This window comes from Metarhizium brunneum, chromosome 6, assembly GCF_013426205.1.
Source record: "Metarhizium brunneum chromosome 6, complete sequence".
Taxonomy (NCBI): Eukaryota; Fungi; Ascomycota; class Sordariomycetes; order Hypocreales; family Clavicipitaceae; genus Metarhizium; species Metarhizium brunneum.
In genome coordinates this window covers 1,411,731-1,436,190 of record NC_089427.1, presented here as the reverse complement: position 1 = coordinate 1,436,190, position 24,460 = coordinate 1,411,731, and the positions used below count along the sequence as shown (strand labels likewise).

Below are 24,460 nucleotides of genomic sequence, written 5' to 3'. Positions count from 1 at the left end.
GTTACAACTTTACTACTAAACCGGGAGAAGCAGGATTCACTGACAAAGAGAGAGCAGCTTCCGCTCAGCTTATAATGGAAATTCTTGGGCGTTAGTATGGACGTCTAAACTTGACCATCTACTAAGTATACATGATAGACCGTCCGGATGCGTATCCAGCAGTCAGCCACGGCAATGTCAGATAGCTACCAAGTGAGTCGAGAGGCAGGAAGGTTATTAACATGGGCCTGGCCTTGTTTAGGTGAGTGACATAGCTCGCTTGCCGAGCTGCGATACAAGAGTGCGAACATTGCGTCGTTATGTAGCATAAATTCGTCATGGAAGGTAATTTGCTTGAAAAAATCAGTGATTTGACCTGTTGACTCTATGGGGATTCTCTCAAAACGCCATTGTTTTATTCGACGTAAACTGGTCACTCCGATTAAATACACCGCCAGCAGTGATCACAGCCGCAAACTTCCATAGCAAATAATCCCAACCCCACGGTATCAGCACACATATATAACATAGCGACACCCAAGCTAGCCTCAGGACTAATCCTCGTGGCAAGAACCGTCGCCTCCTCTTTTGCTTAACCTCAAGCATTGAGCTACGCCAGTGTGGGAGTTGGAATAATGTCCTAGAGACTGTTAGATCATATGTCATTCAGTGTATGTGACTTCTGTGACGTACCCTGCGGCCAAGAGCCTGAAGTAGCTCATCATCGGGAGATCGTTATGCCATGGGCTTCTTGGCTTTAGAGACCTGCATCTTGCCCTTGTTATTGTTGTTGTTATTGCTGTTGTTATTGCTCTTGTTGCTGTTATTGCTGTTGTTATTGTTGTTATTATTATTGTTGTTGTTGTTATTATTATTGTTGTTATTGCTGTTGTTGTTGTTGTTGGCCATATTTTTGTTGTTGCTCTTGTTGCCGTCCTTACCGCCTCCAGATTTAGATGCCCCCGAATTTCCGGAGTTTGCTTGCTTGTCGTTATTCTTGCTTCCGCCACCCTCCTTTTGCTTTCCTTGCATATTCTTGTTTGAACCCTGATTTTTCTTACCAGCCGCTGCCGCATCCCCATTGCCACTTCCTTTCCTAGCCTCCGTCTGCTCCGGTTCAGCTGATGACGTGGTCGTCGACTCTGAAACATTGGGCAAAGGCTTCAACCCTGCCACCGGCTCTTCTTCGCCTTCAACTCCGGGAAGCGGCAACAGTCCCTCCTTTTGGCCATCTTTATTCACATCCTCCGTGGGCTTGGGCGCCTGTTCGTTCACGCCCGTCACCATCGCGTCAACTACCTGCGTCCCCGACATGTGTAGCTTGATTGGTTCAGTAGGCAACGGCAACAGCATCTGGCTCGTACTCGTCACCCTCTGCGTCGCCACCACTCCCTCGCTATCCGTGGCCACTACATCCGTGGCAATAGGAATGAGACGCGTCACAATAGCAGGCTGCTGTACGAGGGACAGTATGGTGAACTCCTCTGATACGACAACGCGGGCTTTGGAGTCGACGATGACCATGTTGAAGCTGGGGAAAGCGGCAATGGAAAGATCAGGTGCCCATTGTAACAGCCCACTGTTTTGAATGCCAACTGTATTGCCATTAGTTGAGATCATCTCAAAGGGTTCGGCAGACAAACCAGCCACCTGCTGTGCAATGACAGTCCGTCCTGCTACACCCGCCGGCACCAGGTTAATCGCGATCGGTTCCTCCAGCCCAGCCGTATTCCATGTGATATCAATCTGCTTGTCGAGCTCTAGAGCCGATTCCTTTGACGGCGACGAAAACTGTGCCGTGACACAACCTGCCAGAACAGGTAGAAAGATGGACCGCATTGTGAGTATTGGTAAGGACTGGGAGAGCAAGGTAATCAACGTGAACTTCTACAGAGTAGGGAAATGGCAGGAAGAGATGTCGACGGCGATACCAAGGTTTTTGTCTAGGCAACCCCCCCAGAAAAACACCACGACTACAAACCGTCCCCGAGACCCCGTGGTGAGGAAACGCCCATATCCGAAGTTTGATCAGCGACACACCCAGTTTGGAGCGACGCCAACAAGACCATCAAGTTGATGCACCCGCACGACTGCCACGCTTGACCTGCAGGCAGCGGAGCACACTTAAAGTTGATGATGAAACGGGAATGTGAGCCAGAGACTAGCATTAAGAAGCTGATACAGGGGCAACCAAAGTGAGAAGATAAAGTGAAACTGCGCGGCGGGAGATAGATTAGATGAAAAGCGCCGCTGTTGACACGCAACGCGGGGAAATGACCCATCACGCATTGCATTTGAGGAATTTTCCGAGTGCCGAAGTTTTTCTCGCCAAGGAAATGCGGTTGTGTCACCTCAAGCGCAGCATCATCTAAGATGACCTCTGTGGCTGAGAATCTGCAACAGATGGGACGATCAAACAGCTTCAGCAAGAGCCGTTCAGACGACCACGGGGCAGTGCTCCATGACCAGGGCAAAAGGTCGTTCTTGGCGACAGTTTCATCCAGTATCTCACGGCGTCATAATCTGTTCCTTCTTTTCAAGCCAAGCTAAAAATTCACACCGTCGTACAGCCGTGTCAAATGCAACGAACATGCTAATCCCATTTACACCTAAACCCGGTCTACCTAGCAAACAAGATATTAAACAAAAACAGAGAGAAAGGGGAACCAAAAAAAAAAAGGACATACACCGGCCAATTACCAGGTCTGCGGCAACAGACATCACGCCATTCTCCGTTTTATGATTCTTTCAAGAATCTCCCAGCATCGAGCCATTCATCCTTCTGAGACCGTACGTCTACAGGTCCTGATTATGAGCATCGCCCGGTGTGCCTGAGGCGTCTACGTGAAAGGCGTCGCCAAATGCAGAGTCATCCATGTCCATCTGCAAGTCTAAATCCTCACCAAGCCCCCCGGCCGAGCCATCCAGATCAGGGGCATCGTAGCCCGCCATAGCATCGCCTGCGGTATCCAGGTCACCTAGTGAGCTGAAGTCGTTTTGGTCGAACGAGGCGGAACCACCATCCGTAACTGCCGGGGTGGCGGCTGCGGATATAGGCTTCGTAGGAACCGGCGCCAGCTTTTGTTGCGCAGCCAGTCCGGTGCTCGCCTCGGCTGTAACGGTTGGAGCGGCGGCGGGCACAGCAGCAGTAGTAGTAGCAGTCACGGCAGCAGCACTCGAGATCGCAGATGGCGGGCCATTGGCATCTGGAGATGCACCGCCCTTTGGCACCACAACCCAATCACCACTGTCAGTTCCCTGATCTGCCGCCGAGCCGCCCTGCGCCTTGGAGTGAGCCCCCATTCCAGACATGTCAACGTCGCCTGCTGGTTGTGAGTGAGAAGGCTGCGATAATCCCGGACTTGCCTCTGGTACTGTTGGGAGAGCCGGTGCCGGAGAGGGCATGTTATGAGCATTGGACGGTGTTGGGGCATTCGACTGCGCTGCGGACACTTGGGCCTGAGGCGTCGGGAAGTTGTTGACCGGGGTTGACGTAGATGAGAATCCAGTATGCATTTGGTCCAGTAGGCCTGCTGCAGTGCCTCCCATTTCCATGTCCGAATCACCCATCATCAGGCCACTATTCTGTGAGCCCGATTGCGACGGTTGCCGGGACATCTGGGTCGTGGGTATGGGCGTGGGTGGCTTGGGAGCTGGAGCTTGGTACCCGCCGTCCTGAACTCTCTTGACAACGGGATGAATGTCAATCTTGCGTCCTATAGATGCCTCCACATCTTTGAGTATAGCATCAAATGGCGTCTTTCCCGGCTGTAATGTCGGTGCCCGCTGCTCTTCCACGTTGTCCGAGCGGTCCTCCGCTTTGAATATCTCGGGGACAGGAGGGTCCGGAATAGAGCGAATTTGTTTCTCCTTGATTTTCAGAGCTGAATTTTGCTTGAAGCTTGCCATGAGCTCGGCGTGCTCTTCTTGCAGTTTCTTGATTTCCGATTCAGTAGATTCGACATGTTTGCTCACTCGTTTTCGGAACTCGTCTGCCAATCCTGAATCCAGACGACCAACATATGGCTTTTCTGGAGACTGTGTGAAAACATCGCCTCCTTGGGCAGTAAATATACCTTCAGTCAGAGATGCCAGCTCGCCCTTGAGCCCAAGGTTCAGGTCGGATGGCTGGATCTGACCTATCCTGTAGGCTGACGAGAGAATCTCCTCCATCCATTCGTGATTTTGCTGATAGCGGTGCAGAGAGATCTCCCTGGGAGTCAAATGATCAAACATGTCACCCCTTGAGATATCCTCCTCGTCATCAAAGGCAGAATCCATGGGGTTCATGCCTGGCACTGCAGGCTGCTGCTGCTGGTGTTGTTGCTGCTGCTGATGTTGTTGTTGCTGTTGCTGTTGCTGTTGCTGCTGCTGCTGTTGGCTTTGACTCTGTGAATGTCTCGCGCGCTTAGCCGGGGGACCGGGTACCGGCTGAGGAGGGTATGCCATTTGCTGAGGAACTCCTCTGGGCGCCATTTGCGGGCCCATTTGTTGCCGAGTCAGCTCAGGAAGCGACGGCCAGTTGACACGATCGGAGAGCATGAATTCTTTTCGTCGAATCTGGCCACCCCGAAGGAGGAAGTGTCGCTGTTGCATGATGGCATTGACGCGTTCATCATAGGGAACCATGCTTGCTGGAACGCGATCATTCTGCTCTGAGGGACCGTAGTGGACGATGAAGAGGCTCATGTCAAGCGGAGGAGGGTTGGGGTGACCCGGAGTAGGTACAAGTCGGAATCGTCGTCGGGTGTGAAGCGCAAACTGCTCGCCGGGTATGTACCCAGCCTTGAGGTAGTAAATTTCCAGTATCTGCCATCAAAGTAAGTTAGCATACGAACACTGTCCATAGGTAGGCGCTGTCGTGTGTACCAAGCCATTGCCCAAGTCATGCTTGTAGACCTGCTCCGGTGGTGCCCAAACGAAACCGTCCGTCGCAAAGTTTGTCCCCAGTCGCTGAAGAGGCTGCCAAGCCAACAGAATTGTGCCATCGGCAGGTTTATCAAGATATGTCCAGAAGAACGGAGCGCGGTCCCTGGCAATCTGAGGGGCAGTCATGAGCCACTTTGCGACCTCGTTCATGTCGATTCGAGGCATCGTCGGATATCGATAAGAGGAGACGAGGTGGACATGGGGCATCTGGGAACGAATTAGCAGAGAGTCAACATTGTCGAAATCGTAACGCATGATGAGAGCTCACCAGGTCCTGGGGGACGGTGTGGCTAGGATCTGGTTGCGCCATCTTTGAATGAAGGCCCAGTCTCCTTCGTGTGGTAAATCAATCGAGGTCCTCCCGCGTGCTGAAGCCCTGGAGAAATTCAATGAAATTCGATGGATTGAGCGTGTCAAAGGGTATTGCGTCCAACCAATCCAGGGCGGCGACAAACCCAGTTGATGATTGGTGATGGGCCTGATTGGGCGGCGCAATCGCTCGTGATGGACTGTGATGGATGGAGTTGTTAAAGGTGCTTGCTTGCTCGTTGTTCCTTGCGCGGCGCGGGCCCAAATTTGCTCGCGACGAGGCTGGATGGCGTTTGGCCAATCACAGTGACCGTGCTAGTCGGATAGGGTGGATCCGTCTCTTGCGGTCTCTCCAGGTCTCGCATGTTCTTCCACTCAAAAACACCAGACATCTTAGTGGTCAATACTATAGTGGCAATTGAGGAGCCAAATGATGAATTTTAAAGATACGGTTTTGTATTGTAGCCTGCTTTTTTATCCTTTTTCTTTGGGAGAGTCCGGTGCTCTCATGGCGCCGCAAGGCGACGACTGCTTGTTACGGAACCATGAGTCCCGCCACGGATCCATCTTGTATTAAGCATAATTCACATTTGCATCAGTTTCCCGGCAAAAAAACTAGTGTACGCCCCCAATGAATTCATATTGTATCTTTATGTCCCTTCACACCTCACTCTCAGTACAAATTTTACGCCTGGTAGGTGGAGGCAGAGATGTTGCCGCCACGGCCGGTCCAGTTGACGTGAATGTCCTTGCCAGTCTGGTACTTGTCATTGGCGGCTTCAGGCTTGACACGGAAAGTGTGAGCGCCGAAGTAGTCGCGCTGAGCCTGGAGGAGGTTGGCAGGCAGGTCCTTGGTTCGGTAGCCGTCGAACCACGACAGGGCAGTGGAGAAGGCAGGAGTAGGGATACCAAGCTCAGCAGCCTTGGAAACAACATCTCTCCAGCCTGGCTGGGCCTTGTGGATGGCCTTGTTGAAGAAGTCGTCAAAGAGTAGGTTCTTAAGTTCGGGGTTCTTGCGGTAGGCGGCTGTGATGTCCTTCAAGAAGACGGAGCGGATGATGCAGCCACCACGCCACATGAGAGCAATGGAGGGTTTGTTGAGCTTCCAGCCAAAGTCTCTGGCGGCCTGGTTGTAAGAACAATTTTTGTTAGTATGGCACTCGACACTGTAATTTGGAGTACAAAGGAAAGACAAGGCAGCGAGGATGGGGTTTGGGGGGCAGGAAAGGAGATCCGTACCTCCTGCATCAGCATAAAGCCCTGGGCGTAAGAAATAATCTTGGAAGCATACAAAGCCTGCTCGAGGTCTTCAAGGAATTGCTCCTTGTTGCCTTCAAACTTGCCGCTGCTGCGCGAGACATACTGCAGCTTGGTGGAAGCCTCAACACGCTCTGGCTTGATGGCAGACAGACAACGAGCCAAGACAGCCTCAGCAATCAAAGTGACGGGCATGCCCAAATCCAACGCATTGACCGCAGTCCACTTGCCAGTGCCCTTCTGGCCGGCCTGGTCAAGAATCTTCTCAACAAGAGGCTTGCCATCGTCATCATTGAAGTACATGATGTCACGGGTAATCTCGATCAGGAAAGAGTCCAAAACACCCTTGTTCCACTTTGTGAAGACATCACCCATCTCCTTGTTGGAAAGGCCAAGACCACGCTTCATGATGTCGTAGGCCTAGAAGTTCAGGTTAGTCAAGGTTCTCATACTGGTGAGTTGATTGGGTCCGCAGCCTTCAATTCAGAGAGTTTTGCGCTGCACTTGATAGTTAAGTGTCTTTAAAGTATAAGATATTAAAGTTATTTTTTTGGAGGAGAAGAGCGTACTGAAACCGCCTGGTATATAATACTAAGTTGACCCTAATTAATTTTTAGTGTTAAAACTATGCTAGAGATCTTTTATTTCTCTTGCACAGTTTCGACACCAAGAATCGATTAGGTCAAGTCAATGTTATACACCACCAGGCGGTTCTCGTATTATATAACGCTTTTCTCCTCTAAAAATAGGATGAACATTATATATTTTAAAGACGCTTAGTTATTAAGTGCAGCGTAAAAGTCCCTGGATTCAAGGCTGCGTTGCGTTAATTTGAGGAGGATTCTTGGGAACATACCTCGCAAATCAGCTGCATGTCACCATACTCGATACCGTTGTGGACCATCTTGACGTAGTGACCAGCACCCTCGTCTCCGACCCATTCACAGCAGGGTTCACCATCACTCTTGGCAGCGATGCCCTGGAAGATGTCTTTGATGTGAGGCCACGCCTCCTCGTCACCACCAGGCATCAGAGAGGGACCGTATCGGGCGCCCTCCTCACCACCGGATACACCGGATCCGACGAATCGGAGGCCCTTGCTGGCCAGGTACTTGGTACGGCGGTTGGAGTCAGGGAAGTGAGAGTTACCACCATCAATAATGATGTCGCCCTTTGAGAGGAGGGGGAGAAGCTTCTCAATCCAGTCATCGACAGCCTGGCCGGCCTGAACGAGCAGCATGACACGGCGAGGAGACTTGAGCTTGCTTACAAACTCCTCAACACTGTGAGCACCAACAATGGATTTGCCCTTGGCCTCATTTTCCAAGAATCGGTCGACCTTGGAGACAGTTCGGTTGAAGGCGCAGATGGTGAAGCCGTGGTCGGCCATGTTCATGATGAGGTTCTGTCCCCTGTTACAGGCTGTCAGCCGGTGCCGCACGGCCCGGGGCATTGTTCGATCTGACGAGGGCACAAACTTACATGACAGCAAGGCCGATGAGGCCCAAATCAGCGCTTGAAACATTGTCAGCACTTCCCGAAGCTTGGATGGACGGAGAGGTTGAGGTGGGCTGGAAGGGTTGGCGAGGTTGCTCGCCGCCGCCAAGCTTGAGATTCGCGAGGCGAGCGCTGTCCCAAGACCATGAGCAGGGTGTCAACAAGGAGAGTCAACGGGCTCCGACGCTGGGTTATGACGACGCAAAAATAAACACCAAAACAGGTCCCGCGATAACAGCCATCGAGGTGCGAAAATATGCGCGGAATTGAGAGGTCACAGCAAGACAGCACACTCTGGGGCGGGGTGGTGGGGTAACAGCAGGAGCAACCAGACGTTGGATGGAGGGGTTGTAGATGAGGCAGCACTTACACGGGGCCGGACATGATGGCGTTGTTGGGATATTGTATGGAGTGGAAATATCTCGAGAGGAAGCTGGAGACGGAGGTGCAGACGGAGGTGGTTTAAGGGAGAAAGGAGAACAAGATCAGGGCCGGAGGAAGAGAGGTGTGGCAGATGAGAGAATTATAACGGGGTCGAGAGATTGGAAGGCGAAGCTTGTTGTTACAGCAAACTGACGCTCGAGAAGTTTGGCGTGACCCGGAAAAGCGGGCAGGGAGGAAACAGTGATTGGCGGGGCGGTAGAATCATCGTCATCAGGGCCCGGCACGGCCGTTTTCAAAAAGCTAGCTTCAGAGGGCCGTCAACATTGAATCTTTCAGGTTCAATTGTGGCGTGTAGCAGAGACGCATGGGAGCATTAACGCAGCATTTGCAAGCATGACCAGTTGACACCTGGGAGACCTGAGCACTCAACCGGAGGACTATCACGAAGCCACAAAGGCAAGTTCCAGTCTCGTTCCTTCCCTGAAAATCACTTGTTCTTTTATTTAGTCAGTCAGTCATACATGACAAACCATTACGTGCGCGGGGCCCTATCTTTGGCTTTCCACCCCACGCCCCATCGTCCCCAGGGCTACGTTTCTGCTGTGGCTGCATCATCATGACCGAGCTGGCCCTAGCTCTACTCGTACAAGCGTCCATAAAGGTTCAAATGCCCCCATTGTATGTCGGCCTTGCTTGCGAGAACCAACACATTGATATTCGGCCATTTAGACATGGGATGCCAAGCTGCTACCGAGGGGTCCAGCGCGTTATGGAAGTGCTTCACAATCCATTCCAAAACATGCATGTCCCAGCCGCGGGACGCCCGGATCACCGCCGTATCAGGATATGAACCAAAAGGAGCAAAGAAAAACCCCAAATATGCACCTGCAATGCACCCCAACGCCCCGGTCTCGTCGTGAAAGGAATTGGCTGCCGCAGACGAACCCACGGGCTGCAGACCAAACCCATCCCGTGGACATGGGAAACGAGTGGTTTTCGATTCTGGTCCTGCTCACCTTGCAGCCCGCGCAAGCCATCAGTGGAGTCTATCATTCTCTTGCCAACGGCCCCATCACTTTTTTGCCGTCTCACTCACCAAACGAGGCTGGCTTGTTGGTACGCGTTGGGGCCACAATACTTACTACTATCTGGGTTGCTGGGCACTTTCCTAGGTACCTGGGTAGTGATTAGTCACTTGCCGGACCACAACGGTCCGTCCAATACCACACCCATGTTGGTGAGGTTGCAATAGGCTCTTGATACGGAGTACGGAGTACACGATCGGTAAATGTGCTTCTCCGGGTAATGAGAGTGCTATTCAACCAATCCACTCAACGTTTAACCTTGAGGCATGTCATACAGACCTGTAACGGACTTAACAGACTGAGGGCTCGATCCGTATTCGACCACCTAGGTAGTTAAACCACATGAACATTGCCAACACCCCATAATGCTTTGTCATAGAGGAGCACTGGCCAACATCTCGCCGTGAGCATCATTTGGGCCGATATCAACTCCTTAAGCCCGAATGTATGGCCCCATCCCCTCAAGCTGTGCGGCATATGTTGACCCCGTCTACCTCACTACTTCTTCGGACGATGGCCCGGCGTGAGCCCCCACGGGACGCCGGCCGAAGCGCGACCCATCGGGACCGGAGATAATTCATCATCACCTCGGGCTTCTAGTTGATGCCCTCAAGAGTCGCTATGGCTGAGGTCGTAACTTTGTAATCCAAAAATAAACGTTCCATCATTGTGCAGCTCTGAATAAGAATAATCGCAAGTGCAACTACCAAGTAGACTTTTGACAGCCTCGAGCTGACCAGGGAGCTGTCAAGTCTCCGAATGATCACGTGATGGGGTTAGTGGCTGGAATTTTCCGTGGCGCAAGGTTGGGTTCGACGTCAAGGCGTCTCGAAAGGCCTTCAGCTATGTTAGCATGAACAACTTAACATCTTGAGACATCGACACAACACGACATAGCCTCCCGGCTGCCAAACCTGCCCAGGCTTTTGCGCAAGAATCAACTTTGAGTGTGTAAAAACTCAAGGTACGTCAAAAACAAGGAAAGGCACTTGTAAATAGGTTCCCTCTGTTCATCATGGCCTACCCGCCTCCTCCAGGCACCAGTTCTCTCCCACCTCGGCCTCCAGCAAACGCTGGCAACAACAACAACACCGGTCGATCGGGCTTCAAACCCGCCTTTTCGACAACCTCAAAAGCCCCGGTGCATACGTATTCGAGCGGTCCATCCTACAACGCTGGCGCATCAGGATATCCTGGGGCCTCGACAGCGAGTCAATATGGCCAATCTACATATTCAAGCCATTCTGGCGCACCCCCCGCCGAAGTGAGTGGCGGGGGACGAGGATATGGATATCAATCAGCACCACGGCAAGGCTACGGTCCTCAGAGCTATTCCCACGGTCCGACATCGTACTCGGCAGCACCCCAAATCAGAAATCCTTTCCCGATGCCAGGCCACCAAGCCGCCGTCGTATCCAACCCCAGCGACTATGACCCCGAAATGGCCGCGCAAATAGCCCAGTGGCAGAGCACATATTCGAGCGAAGCAACCCCAGCCGTCGACAAGAATGGCAAGCCAATCACCCCCGACGTCCCGAAGCCAGAAGTTCCCGCAACGGCTATACCAGGCCAGCCCGACAAGAAGAAGACGGTTGTCCGCCAAGGCGGCGGTAAAAAATGGACCGACGATAGCCTCCTCGAATGGGACCCTGCCCATCTCCGCCTATTCGTGGGCAACCTCGCTGGCGAAACGACAGACGACTCCCTCCTCAAGGCCTTTGCGCCATGGAAGTCCGTCCAGAAAGCCCGAGTAATTCGCGACAAGCGGACGAACAAATCCAAGGGCTACGGATTCGTCAGCTTCAGCGATGCAGATGATTTCTTCAACGCCGCCAAGACCATGAACGGCCAGTACATTCAGAGCCACCCCGTGATTGTCAGGAAGGCCAATACAGAAATCAAGGCCACCAATGTCAAGGAAAAAAGGAACGGGAAGAATAACAGGAATGGTAATTGGAAGAAATCAGGTAATCAGCAGGGTGGCGCTGGTCATGGTGGTGGAAGCGGCACCTACGGTGCGTATGAGCCAGCAGCACTTGGGCCCGTTGCGCCCACGGGTGTGACGAAGCCTGGACAAAAGACCAAGAATGGTCTGCGGCTGCTGGGATAGAGCGTTGTGCTTTTGTAGGTTGGATGCTACAGATGCATCATTTTGTTCTCGTGCAGAATTTGGGCATTTTGGCGTTTGATCTGGCGTTGGGGGGGCCGCGCATATCCCGTACGGCGTTGAACATTGGAATAGTAATACAGCACAAATCCACCCGGTATATTGTCAGTACTTGAGTCACTGTAGATGCGTCGCGGAAACCAAACCATGCATGCACAACGTACATTTCCATTACCGCGTGCTATTGACACGTATCCAATGTCTAGTCCCTTTATATGCTAACGTGGGCCGAGCTTTGGTATTTCCTTCCACCTCTAGATCAATGGTATATCCGAGCCACTCTAGCTTGACTCACTAGCAAAAATAAACCATGCCGAGATCCTCTGCCCTTCCCGCCACCCTATTCTTTTTCCATCCATCCCACAAAACAGATAAAGTGAATGGCCTTTTCCTTAGGTCCAAAATTAGACGACAATATACAAAACATTGAAACAAATAAAATCAACGCTGGAGAACCGGTTTGCAGTATGCTTAAAGTAAAAAATCTCCATCATAAACGCTTTCTTCTATCCACTTTTCATTGCGCGTTCGATGGTCGAGGCAGGTCCGGTTGCACGTCACCATCCACTGTGACAATCCCCTGTTCCTGCTCGTCAGTCCGTTGTAATAGACCTGCGGTCTCTGCGGCCGATTCATCATTGTCCATGTCGCTGCCACTTCCGCTGTGACTGATTGGAGTGATTGGGTGCACGCCCGCATGGCGTTCATGGACTTCAATTTGTGCCTCTTGGCGCATCTTGGTGATCTTGACATAATTGTAGGCGCCAATAGCGGCCATTGTGACGAGGAGACCGATGACGTTGATAGACGTGAGCTTGTCGTCAAAAACAATGGACGCGGCGGAGATGGTTACGACTTCCTTGAAAATGCCTGCAATAGACAAGGTGACGACGGATGTTCGTTGAAGAAGCGCAAATTCGGATGCAATCATGAGGAACGCAATGCAACCTGGGAACAATAGGAAAAGTGGTGTCCAGACACCCCATTCCGCGTTGAGGGCCTTGAGGCCATCCCACAACGGCCCGAAACCCTCAACCGGAATAGCCAGGGAAAAGAGAACGACAAACATGACGGGAGAGAGAAAGAAGATGCTCGAAAAGGGGTTGGAGGTGGCCGGGTTGCGTAGAAGCAGGATCTGCGTAAGAGCCCACCGCAGCCCTGAAAAGAATGCTGCAGAAATGACGAGGAAGAAGCCTCCAAACTTGAATTCGACCTCCCCAAACACCATAAGAATGACACCAAACGTCATCGTTGCGATGATGGCAACGAGGCGCCAAGTTGGCGTTTCGAGACGGAATACGAAGGCGAAGAGCAGGACAAAAGCAAGGGATGAAGATTTGCACATGGCTAGTACTGAGCATTAGCACATATAATTGTCGGCGGTTGTTGGAACATGCAACATACTGTAAAATGTCAAGCTGATAAACTTGAGTGACGTATTTCCCAGTCCGATATCTAGACTAGTAGCGGCACCACACGGGCCAATACGGGTAAAATAAAATATTTTGGACATGACGGATCCCTGAGGCCCAGACTCATGCCTGGATCGGCCGCCGTCAGAGTTGTGTGCTGCTTTTGGCCGTAGTGAGGGCACGAATGTCAAGACCAGGCCTGACAAGACAAACTGCACAATCATATGTGTAGACGTGGTGAATAGGGGAAATGCAAAATTCAGGCGGTCCTTGTCGAACATCCATTTATTATACTAACAAGCCAATGGTCAATCCAGGTACGTGAGGGTTTGAGTCGATCCAAGATTGACACTTACTAGTGAGATGGAGAGCGAAAAGAAGTACCACAACAGGATCAAAACCCCATTCGTGAACAGGCTCCTGACGACATTGCGATCTGCTTCCTTGCGCTCGTCGTCGGAAACATGCTTCTCGCGCGCAATTCGATTGTCTAGCAATGTATTCCTCCTCCGTTTCTTTTGCTTCCGCGATTTATCCTTTCTCGTCAACCCCATTTCCTCATCGTCGTGCAAATCCTCGTCACTGGAACTGTCTCTCCCTGAGTCGTCCTTGGAGCCAGACTCCCCAGTACTCCGACCAGGAACATCGAGATGTTCTTTTGAGCCCTCTTGCAGGCTAGAAGACGTAGGAGCGTTGTTACGGGAGCTTTGGGAATAACTTGGCCGGCCAGGAGCAGGCACACCAGAGAGACTGTGACCACCAACTGGGTTCATGAGACTGCTCTTCCGCCGCCGATGACCCGGAATTGGTTCCATCTCGATATCGTTGCCGGCAGAGCCTGAGCCGACTGCTTGTCGAGACGTAGAAGGATTGGTCGGGGCAGGGGCGATGGCGCCAGAGAACTCGAGTCGAGGATCGAATTGTGAAGCACTGCTGGGAGAAATTGGTGACTGTACTGCGTCGAACGCAACCAGGGGAGAGGAAGGGGAGAGGATAGTATGGGAGGAGGGAGACGATGGGTCTGGGGCCATGATGGAGATTTCGAAGGGTCACAACAAAGCTTCCTAGGCTCGGCAGGGTACAATGTCATCTTGCACTCGCACTTGGACTGGGGCGGGCACGCGACGGTCCAGTCATTGACCAGTACAGGTGGAATTGTATGTCTGGGGTTTTGACGGCACCCAACGGGCGAGGACGTCAAGAGACCTGAGCCACCAGCCGGCACTGGGGCTCCCCGTCCGCTCCGGCGTTTAGGTGGGTAAAATGGCAGGCCAACAGGGGAGCTTATTGGACATGTACCGGAGCCAAAGGAAGAGAGATGTGTGAAACAGTGCAGCTGGCCACGAGATGCCGCCATGCAAGCACAGAATCAGACGGAGGACAGTCCTGGTGTTGCATGAGGGGGGCAGATGAATTGTGGAGATGAACCTCGTCGCTTGGACCGACGGATGAGTGCTCACAGGCAGAAGGCGGCATGGGCGTTTCCAGGTACCGACTAGGAGGCCGACTGGTGCATGTGGCTTGGTACCCAGCCACTTGCAGTTGACTGGTGCATACAGGTAGGTACGTACTCCGTGCAACTGTACCAGCCCCTGGCTCGCGGCAGCTAGAGCACTTTGGGCTGGGTCACAGGGCTAGACGGCGCTGCAAGTCTTCCCCCCCTCCCTAGTTCCGGGTGTCTTGGCTCCCGGAACGTCAACATTGAAAGAACAATAGTATGATCAAGACCGGGCAGCAACAAGACCAAACACCGTCAATTCATCTCAATAGCAGCAATTGATGTGTTGGTTAGCAAGCCAAAGTCTCCAGGCGAATCGGCCTCCTGGGGGGAGGGAAGTGACAGGCTTGCGGCCGCCATGAAGGAATATTGCAGGGCACGCGACAGCCTCCAAATGCTTTACCCACACATGTGCAAGCTATGTCGCGACGACCGCTCACCGTTCAACATCGACGGCCTGTCCATGGGACGGGCCATGGCTCAGTCTAGACCTCCTCTGGTATGCTAGTATTTCTTCAGAACACTCCTGCATGCCTGTATATGTGTGCTCTCTGGCAGTCTGGCTTGCATCGCAACACCGCGTTCACTTTGCAACAGACCAGCCGAGAATTGCTTGCACATGTGCAGACTTGTGCACAACACAGTGACCCGCGACGAACGCATGACCCATGCAGAGGCACAACATTGACTTTGTCGGCATGATTAATCGATGGTTCCCCCCTGATGGACGGACGGCTGGACCCGGTAATAGATGGGACAACAAGCTTGGCCACCAGGACCCCTGGAGCTGGGCCTGAACCAGCAATAATACTCCGTACGTCTGGTATCTTTTGGGCAGCCAATCCTGACTTCTTCACGCGAGTTTGGGCATTGCCTCCTTTCTACAAGATCCACTGCATGAGGTGCGTATGTATGTACACCGGACACCTTACTATTCCGCCAAAGTAAGAGTGGCTTGATAGTTCAACAGGGAATAGTGTACTAATGTTGGAGCACAGAGACGTGGCAACCGTTGCTGTACTCCGCACGAAAGCGCTGTCTCGTGGAGTCGTGGTGCAAGAGCAGGCACGGTATCACCACGCACAGTCCGACAGGACCTGCGAGCTGCCAGGCTCATCTTTGTGGGCCGTTGCTCCTCACCGCCACGCGATCGATCAGGCGCTCTGGTGGGCGAAGCTGGCGGCCACAAACGGATGTGGTGAACATAAGCCAGTAGAATGGAGGGGAGAGGAGTGCCTCTGGGCCTCCATGTCGGGCTTTCGACCTCCGCCCTGTCCCAGCCACCGCTCCCATCTTTTCCCATTTGTCTTCAATGTTTCCTGAGATGGCCATGGCACCAGCACCCAGTTTGTCAGCCCTGCGAGCACAGGCACAGTCAGCTTTCTCGGTGCGGAGAAGGCGTGTCGGACGAGAAGCTGGACCAGCCTTAGGCTGGAAAGTTGGTAAAGAAGGGGTCCGACATTGCTGCCCGCAACAATCTTCTAGCACTGTTTCAGTCATAATCGTGGGTGCGGGGAAGAGGTACGGAGTTCGTAAGCTCTAGACAGTCCGCGGGGTTTTTTGAGGTTGTTCTCATATTACCACCAGACCCCGTTGTTACGTAAAATGTCACAGGTGACTCTTCCGAACTGTGTCTCAAAACGACCGCATAAATGGTTCAGGTCGAAACATAGCAACGTACGGAGTATGTTGTCAAGACTCAAGACTCACACTATCACCAAAGCCACCAGTCGACAGGATCTTGATACCTTCTGCTCTAAGAATGACTAGAAGACAAAAGACCAAATATGCGCTATCGGCGCATCTCCACCGTATCATGTCACAAACTGATTATCGCTTCGTCGCTAAGAGACGGAAAGCTCCCAGCCTAGTAGCAATTCACCCCTTTCGCTGCTCTTAATTCGTCTGCTTTGCTCTCAACAGTCTTTTTTCATCAGTGCTTGGATGATTCGTCGGTTACACCAGGACCGAATCTAGCGTCACACTTGCATTTTGCTTTCGTGCCCGAAGCTCCCGGCTTGGTAGAAGAAATGGCAGCTGCGAGCAATGACATCTTCTAAGCTGTGGCCTGTGGGGAATATGAATCAAAGTAAAATCAACAACTAGTACTAAGTAAGTACTCTTCAGACGTCGAGAACAAATGGGACAGGTCCTCTTCCTCCACTCCAAGATCGCATCAGCATCAAGATCGTGAAGTTTGGACCCACTTTCCCCGGAAGTCGGCTGAGCTCACCTCGCCCCACCAACACCTAGATAAAACAGCTCAACTGACAGCTGCCAACCAACCTACTTTACTTAGTGATTACATACTTAGAGGTACCTAGCTTCTTCTCCCTGTATTGCGACCGGAATAGACTTCCAAAGCTTCCCACTCCCATTCACTCGCATCTCCGATTTGAATCACCTCAAATGATTCATCATCTCGATCGAATCCTGTCAATCATTTGATGCCATTCCCAACTCGTCCTGCTGACGAGCTTGCTCAATGGCGGAAGGTTCAGCACCTCGCCGGGGACCGTCCCGTCGGGCTCAGACGGGCGGCTACCTGCCGATAGAGGACTACGGAATGATCGGCAACATGCACACTTGTGCGCTTGTGGGCATTGATGGCAGCGTGGACTTCATGTGCTGGTGAGATTGTCCTACGGTTTGCCCGTCACAAGAATTCTTGATTGAAACGTGGGTGTAGGCCCGATTTTGACTCGCCGTCCGTGTTTTGTCGACTGTTGGACAAGGACAAGGGCGGCTACTTTAGTATTGCGCCTCCAGCAGAATTCCAGTGTACCACCAAACAGCAATACCTGCCTGGGTCATGCATTCTGCAGACCCGATACATTCATGAGGACGGTGTTGTGGATCTGGTCGACTTCTTCCCTCGGCCCAAGTCCGCACTAGTCACCACCAAAGAATACAAACAAAGTTCCTATCGTGAGTCGACAAGCGTGCAAGAGGAACTCAAGAAGTGGCTCGTTAGACGAGTAGAATGTATCAGAGGATCCTTGACGTTTGGTAAGTTTGCCGTGGTCACATTCAAGGTGAAACTTCCAGATGCTCATAGCTCATAGATGTGGAAATATTTCCTGCCTTTGGATACGGCCTTGAGCCACACACGACCACACTATTCCCCAACAGCGACTCGCAGAGCAAAGTTGCCACCTTCCATGGCAAAGATGTGCGACTTCAGTTGGATGTGGTCCTTCAGCAAGGAGACGACGGCAACGGATGTCCCCATATCACATTCAAAAGGGTAAAGAAGGAGGGGATGATTGGCGAAGGTCTCGTTGGCCGGGTTCAAGTACATGAAGGAGAGGCCATTTCCTTTGTGCTGAGGAACGACATCCCAGATCATATCACGGCACGGATTTCCACTTCGGTGCTTGACAGTCAACAGCATGATACTCAGACCTTTTGGCACAATTTCAACCATCAGTCAAAGTACAAGGGCCGTTGGAGGGAGGTTGTGGCTCGAAGTCTCATGATTTTGAAAATGCTGACCTACGGTGAGATTACACACACATTCCCGCGCATCTTCTAATCCTCGTGTTCTAATGGCCTGCAGAACCCACCGGCGCCATCGTGGCAGCGCCCACCTTTTCTATTCCAGAAGACATTGGTGGAGTGAGAAACTGGGACTACCGGTATTCATGGGTGCGCGACTCCAGCTTCACCATTTACATTCTCCTTCGACTTGGATTCAGGGCCGAGGCAGATGCATACATGGACTTTATTATGGAGCGTTTTGTCAAGTCTCGCGGTCCCGATGGGGGTTTGCCTATCATGTTTACCATCCACGGTGAGACGGACATCCCAGAAAGCACGCTGGACCATCTTGACGGCTATCGAGGCAGTAAGCCGGTCCGAATTGGTAACGGTGCTGCTTTTCATCAGCAGTTTGACATTTACGGCGAACTCATGGACGCCATATACCTGTACAATAAGTACGGCAAACCAGTGCCTTGGGATGTGTGGTGTGCAGTGAGAGAATTACTAGGTAGGTTCCGGTGTCCAACATCTCTGCCGACATGCTAATTTCTCTAGACTATGTGTTGACTATTGTCAATGGTGTGTATTATCGTAATACTCCGTAAATTCTGTTCAAATGAATGCTGACACCACAGATCCCGACATGTCAATCTGGGAAGTCCGTGGTACGAAGCAGCACTTTACTTATTCCAGAATCATGCTTTGGGTCACCTTTGACCGCGGCCTACGACTAGCCGAGAAGCGGTGTTTCCCGTGTCCCAACCGTGCCAATTGGCTGGCGGCCAGGGACAAGATTTACGAAGAAGTAATGGAAAAGGGTCGGTCAAGCACGTACGTCCTCGGGCGATGTCATCACTAATGAGTTTGTTTTACAGGTTACAACACCGAGATGAAGGCTTTTATTCAAAGCTACGAAAACAGGACCGTTTTAGATTCGGCTATCCTCATTGCCCCCCTCGTGTTCTTTATTTCACCTTGTGATCCTCGATTCGTCAATACTTTGGACCGAATCCTACTGCCTCCTGATAAAGGCGGTCTAACCAGTGCTGGCTTGGTGTTTCGCTACGATACGGAACTGTCAGATGACGGTATGGCCCAATATCTCAATGTATCCCCCAGGAACCATGATGTGATGCTAATTAGGACTTTATAGGCGTTGGTGGGCGGGATGGTGCGTTTAGCATGTGCACATTTTGGCTAGTCGAGGCCATGACCCGTGCTGGTGTCTATGAAAAGAAATATCTTGTCCGCGCAGTCAACATGTTTGAGAATATGCTCTCATTTTCCAACCACTTATCCATGTTTTCGGAGGAAATTGCTCGAAGTGGCGAGCAGTTGGGCAATACGCCGCAGGCATTCAGTCACCTTGCACTCATCAGCGCTGCGTTCAACTTGGATCGAGTAGCAGAAGGGTGGACGGGCCAGCATTGATGACGACCAGAGGGCTTTTCAGGTTCCTGGCCGTCGCAACTCTCCTTATGTGTGATGTAGCCAATTCAATACTACTGCTCGATAGCCAAGTCTGCACCCAGGATTACAACTTGACGGCAACAATCTGTCCACCTTTACCACTCTGGCCGCCGCCTCCCGTAGTAACATACACTGTCTTCTCATCTTTACTCAACGCCGTAGAAGTAGGCCCATCCAAATAAACGCCAGCACTGCTGCCTTCGATCAAAGAGACCCACTTGCCGTCCGGCGTTATCTTCACCAACGTATCCAAATGGGCGCCCAGGTAAATTGTTCCATCCCTGGCAATGGAAAAGTCGTCGGGAGTTTTGGGCGGGTCGAGCGGTAGGGTAGTGATGATTTCCAAGTCGCCCGCCTTGTCACCAAAGTCATTGATTTTGATCCTCGCAACAAATCCCTGCCCCGAATTTGTCAAGTACAGATATCCATTGAAGACCTTGATGCCATTAATACCCAGAGGCACCGCGTTGGGCCGCGGTCCCGGCGTAAACCTGTCGTCCTGAAGGGCAATGTCCACCTCTCCGTTCAGGGTATTCACTCGGTATACGCGGCCCGTCTTGGAGTCCGCGCTGAGGACAATGTGTCGGTGCTTGGGGAGGCCGGCGATGCCGTTTAAAAGACCCGCCTCGGGGATCTGGGCGGCAACCTCGACAGAGGCAGGCTTGCCGTGGGCACAATGGCCAACATTGACAAGCACGATTTTCGAAGTCCCGGGCTCGAAAGAAAGATTGGTGAAGTTGAGGACACCGGCGGATACGGCGTACACGTCGTGCGCTACGTCTACAATGCCCGTGAGTGCAGTGCTACCGGGGATTTGGGCAATGACTTGAGGAACAATCTCCTTGGCGGAGGGGTCGAGGGTGTACAGGCGGGCGTTGTCGAATGTGTTGAGGAGAAGGTGGCCGTTGGGGCGCACCGCGATGTTTTCGACGAACTGGGATGTGTTGGCGAATTGGAAGAGCTGGGTGGCTGTGAGGGCGGTGATGGGGGAAGCTCCCAGGACGACAGTGAGGAGCCTCATGGTGTGTGGTGGGAATCAATAATGGGTGGTTCGGGATCATGTAGACTTGATGTTTCCACCTCTCGAAATGTTTCGAGGGATATGCGCGCCATTTACAGAAATCCGCCACGGAGCTATTGCATCACCGACCATGTGCTATGCACGTGCATGAGTTTGAACGCATGGCCAAGCACGCAAGACCTAGGGAATTGCCTGGCTGACTGCGTGGCAGTGAGCAATGATATAACTGGCGTGGTGTTCCTTGCTGGGCCGGAAACTCTGTTCTCTTGTGCAGGCAATCCCCTCACTGAATTACGTATTCTTTATGCGTGACCTGGCAGGGGGGATTAATAACCAATTAAACTGGTTTTTATGGTAAGAGAGTAAAACCTGAAGTGCCCAAGATGTTCATGATATTTCTTAATACTCTCGTGCCCAATACACGGGGCTTCAGTGTCGAAGTCTGCTCAGGTTTCAATTCCATCCACCAGCCTCAAAGCCAGTATACCTACAGTCCTGAAATGTGGGATTATTCAACTTTGCAATTTTTTCGTTATAACCCCCCAGATGGGGTTTCCTACGAGACAGCGTCTGCGGAAGAGATCCCTTGCCGCAATACGGCTGCACAGAGACGAAAGGAATCACTGTTGGCTGCCATTGCCCTTCATTGGAGTGATAGCAGGGTAACTGTTCTTTGCCCTTTCTGTAGCAAAACGCACGTCCATGGTATCAGCCACTTTAGGTATCATGGCGCGACGGGGTGGAGGATTCAGGACGACTTGGGGCGTTACATTTACGATGGTCCGTCTCCAACGCGTTGCGATTCGAGAGTGGCTCAATGTGAAAAAAAAGATTCGGATGTAGATATCGAGTATGTGATTATCTTCCCATTCGAGAACGATTGTAGGGTTGCCGGATTATCTTTCGAAATCGAACGGATACCTGATGATGATGACACGAAGCTGGAAGAACGATTCCGCACGGTTGGCCTGAAAACGATACCTGCGGACGTTCTGGAGGAGCTGGAAAGCTGCTATCCGGACGAATCATCTGAGCCTTCTGAGCTTGCGGACAGGCTACAAGACGTAGCTCTAGAAGATGGGGACTACGACATCATATCCGAGCGAGATGGAGTAGAAGAAGTAATGACTGAACGTGCCTCTGTCTATTTAGCATCGGCGGCTTGTTGTGGAAGCGTGAATGAAATGAGACCATATCTTGAGGGTTCGCCAAATCCCACTGCACTACTTCAGTTTAAGGATAAGGATGGCCTCTCCTTGCTGGCCCTGGCAGTGCCTAACGGACACCGCAAAGCTGTCGAATACCTTTTGGAACTCGGTTCCAATGTCAATGTAACGGATGCCAAAGGACGAACACCGCTGATGGAAGCCGCCCTTTGGAGTCATCCAAAAATTGTTGAGCTCTTGCTTGAAGCTGGCGCAGATGGCTCTCTAAAGGACCGGCGCGGCATGACGGCAGGGAATTTAGCGGAAGAGTCTGAGAGGAATGATCGGGAGAGACATAAACGACATTCTAAGTACTCAGAGGACCCGTTCATTAAGAAAAGGCATAGAAGGCTGATTCGGGCCTTACTGAAGCATACACCTGCGATGAGTACCTCAACGGGCATACAGCCTGATCTGGCAGACCTCACAGACGCATTCTTCTACAAGTCTCTGTCTGCCGCGACAATATCCCTAGTCATTCCCCGGCAAGGAATAGAAATACTTACTCAATCCAAGACTGCGGCCGTTCTCGTTCGCGGCGGTGCTTTCCCCCCGGTAGTCGCAGTAAGCGGCAGGACCAATCCCGTACACTCCGAGTTTAGGTCACCAGAGGCCGGGTATTTGAGATTAAATGAAGGATATTGGGGAGGGGTTGAGAATTTTGCCATCGCCGAAGCCATAGGCTTTTCCTTTGAATCAGACCGTCGTGATAAGGCTGGTGTAGAGGGAAGTTTCAACGCGTCTCATGCTGAGGCCCAGCTAATGTGCTTTTTTGTGACGAGGAATTATATCTTTCGGAATTTCGAGGCAGGACAGGTTCAATATGGTGACGATTTCCTGCAACTCTTTATGTTGCAGGAGAGGAATCGTCAAGCTAAAATTATCGTAAGCCAAGAACCATGCCCGTCCTGCAGAGCCTTAAGGGACCGCATACTGGACCGGCTAGGAATCGACTTCTCCCTTTCAGAGTGCTCGGGGTGAGATGAACATTTTTGCTCTTCGCGTTATCAGTCATATCATTAGGCTCCACAACAGTCACTCAAAGCTATATCAAGAGACTTCAAGTGCTTGTTCCTGCTGAGTTGTGAGCTGACGGGTATAACATTAAATCCTTGTAATTTCTCTTAATGCCATATAACGGTATACGTACAGGCAAAAATGGAATAAATTCTCCCCGTCTTACTTTTCCCTAGCCAGCAATAGGGATCCCCGCCCGAAATGGACAAAATGCCAAATCCTCGATTTCGTCGATGCTCAGCATTACGACGTCGGAACCTGCGGCTCAATCCTCGTCTTATTGTAATGCTGGGTGATTCGGCCACGGGGTTTCGTCAGCGAGTCCTTGCACTATCGAATTTCACTCTTGTCCCACTGCAGCGCTTCTCCCGGGCGGTGCAGTTCTTGCACTTCTGCTGGACTTTGACAGAGTTGCGGGGGTGCCCACTGCAGCGTTCGCAGTATGGCCGACGACCGCTGTGTTGTTTTAATGTTGAATCTCGGCTCTGCGGGCTCTGTGGACGAGGGCTCTGTGGATATGGGCTGATATTGCATGGTGCTTGGCCGTTCAAATGCGTTATTGTCCTTGTTCCAGGGCACCGCTTGCAAGCACCTCTCGGAAGTCGCGGGCCCAGAAAAGCTTGGTGTGCGGGTGGTTCTGCAGATTTCCAATGTGTGGGACGTCAATTCCGATGCGGGAGAGCGTGCTGAGCAGTGATGATGTCGCGTCCTTGGCGATGATGACGCCATGAGAGTAGAGGAGGCACTGCAAATCTGTTGTAGAGTCGCCGAAATACAACACCCGCTGGTCGATCTGCGTGATTTGCCGCAGGGCATTCAGCTTGTCGGGTGACGTTGTTACCCTGACACCACCTAGGCTCCGGGGGCCTTTGATTTCTCCCTTTTCAGAAATGTCGTTGGCAGCGACGCCGAGATGCTGCGGGTGCAGGACGCCTTCGATAAACGCCTTGGACCAGTTTACCGACGTCACGTCGACTTTCAGGCCCTTGCTCTCGGCAGACCGTAAGAGCTCCTCGAATCCTTCAGTCTTGGAAACACGTCCAGACAAGACGGCGTCGACACCCATCTGAAAGAAATCGTCTCTTTGTAGGCCTGCAAAGATGCCACTCTGCGAGACTCTGGACAAGGACGCTTCTTCAATGTCTTTCAGCCCGGCTAAGAAGTTTGTTTCTGTCTCTACATCCTTTCTGGATGCCTCCGGAGGGTAGAAATTTGCCTTGTAGGACTCATAGTCTTTGAGATAGGCTTGCACGGCGTCGTCCCACACCGGTTGTAGATGCCGCCCTGTACGGCGGCGTTGGAGGTCAATGGCGGCTTGTGCTAGTTCTCCAATAGTATCTTTTTGGGTGATGGTGCCGTCAAAGTCCAGGATGAGCCGCATTGTGGACATGAAACTGCGTTGTATGGTGCGGCATGTGAGCATGGCATGCTGTCAATGGTGTTGATTGTTTGGAGTTGGAAAAGATGGGGGTTGCGAGCACAAGCAACATTCAATGTTGGCCGCATCTCCACTTCCCCCACAAAGTATTCTAGTAGCACGGCAACAGTCTTTTGAATGCATGGCTGCGGCAGAGTACAGAAGACGTTTGTGAGATGGAATATGCAAAATTAGTCTAGTGTTGGCTGTACATAGTCAAGTACGCGAGGTCTAGCTAGGCTCAATATCAGGTGCGCGTGCTGGTGGTGGTTGGGTGAATCCGACAGTACTTCCCAACGTCAATCGTTCACATCTCAATTGACAGCAGCT

General features: G+C 51.9%; 9 protein-coding genes across 9 annotated transcripts; 3 read left to right on the top strand and 6 right to left on the bottom strand.

Moving 5' to 3' along the window:
• Positions 1-714: 714 nt before the first annotated feature.
• Positions 715-1,818, bottom strand: G6M90_00g097880 (uncharacterized protein; the record flags this gene model as incomplete). The annotated part of the gene is made up of 1 exon (XM_014691068.1): positions 715-1,818. The coding sequence occupies one exon, from the start codon at positions 1,816-1,818 to the stop codon at positions 715-717; it is 1,104 nt and encodes a 367-aa protein (XP_014546554.1).
• A 957-nt stretch (positions 1,819-2,775) lies between these two features.
• On the bottom strand, positions 2,776-5,218 carry G6M90_00g097870 (uncharacterized protein; the record flags this gene model as incomplete). The annotated part of the gene is made up of 3 exons (XM_014691069.1): positions 2,776-4,788; positions 4,849-5,115; positions 5,177-5,218. 3 exons carry the CDS (start codon positions 5,216-5,218, stop codon positions 2,776-2,778), a joined length of 2,322 nt encoding a protein of 773 aa, XP_014546555.1.
• Positions 5,219-5,902: 684 nt separating this feature from the next.
• Positions 5,903-8,355, bottom strand: GND1 (6-phosphogluconate dehydrogenase, decarboxylating 1; the record flags this gene model as incomplete). Its single annotated transcript, XM_014691070.1, has 5 exons — positions 5,903-6,343; positions 6,457-6,894; positions 7,331-7,886; positions 7,957-8,103; positions 8,342-8,355. The coding sequence occupies 5 exons, from the start codon at positions 8,353-8,355 to the stop codon at positions 5,903-5,905; spliced, it is 1,596 nt and encodes a 531-aa protein (XP_014546556.1).
• A 2,100-nt stretch (positions 8,356-10,455) lies between these two features.
• rbm42 (RNA-binding protein 42) lies at positions 10,456-11,550 on the top strand (the record flags this gene model as incomplete). Its single annotated transcript, XM_014691071.1, has 1 exon — positions 10,456-11,550. The coding sequence occupies one exon, from the start codon at positions 10,456-10,458 to the stop codon at positions 11,548-11,550; it is 1,095 nt and encodes a 364-aa protein (XP_014546557.1).
• Positions 11,551-12,124: 574 nt separating this feature from the next.
• On the bottom strand, positions 12,125-14,050 carry G6M90_00g097840 (uncharacterized protein; the record flags this gene model as incomplete). Its single annotated transcript, XM_014691072.1, has 3 exons — positions 12,125-12,954; positions 13,012-13,312; positions 13,376-14,050. The coding sequence occupies 3 exons, from the start codon at positions 14,048-14,050 to the stop codon at positions 12,125-12,127; spliced, it is 1,806 nt and encodes a 601-aa protein (XP_014546558.1).
• A 2,952-nt stretch (positions 14,051-17,002) lies between these two features.
• G6M90_00g097830 (uncharacterized protein) lies at positions 17,003-19,431 on the top strand (the record flags this gene model as incomplete). The annotated part of the gene is made up of 8 exons (XM_014691073.1): positions 17,003-17,148; positions 17,207-17,526; positions 17,583-18,017; positions 18,077-18,508; positions 18,556-18,579; positions 18,636-18,818; positions 18,876-19,088; positions 19,154-19,431. The coding sequence occupies 8 exons, from the start codon at positions 17,003-17,005 to the stop codon at positions 19,429-19,431; spliced, it is 2,031 nt and encodes a 676-aa protein (XP_014546559.1).
• A 103-nt stretch (positions 19,432-19,534) lies between these two features.
• G6M90_00g097820 (uncharacterized protein) lies at positions 19,535-20,491 on the bottom strand (the record flags this gene model as incomplete). The annotated part of the gene is made up of 1 exon (XM_014691074.1): positions 19,535-20,491. One exon carries the CDS (start codon positions 20,489-20,491, stop codon positions 19,535-19,537), a length of 957 nt encoding a protein of 318 aa, XP_014546560.1.
• A 383-nt stretch (positions 20,492-20,874) lies between these two features.
• On the top strand, positions 20,875-22,677 carry G6M90_00g097810 (uncharacterized protein; the record flags this gene model as incomplete). The annotated part of the gene is made up of 1 exon (XM_014691075.1): positions 20,875-22,677. One exon carries the CDS (start codon positions 20,875-20,877, stop codon positions 22,675-22,677), a length of 1,803 nt encoding a protein of 600 aa, XP_014546561.1.
• Positions 22,678-23,269: 592 nt separating this feature from the next.
• G6M90_00g097800 (uncharacterized protein) lies at positions 23,270-24,094 on the bottom strand (the record flags this gene model as incomplete). The annotated part of the gene is made up of 1 exon (XM_014691076.1): positions 23,270-24,094. The coding sequence occupies one exon, from the start codon at positions 24,092-24,094 to the stop codon at positions 23,270-23,272; it is 825 nt and encodes a 274-aa protein (XP_014546562.1).
• Between the last annotated feature and the right edge of the window lie 366 nt (positions 24,095-24,460).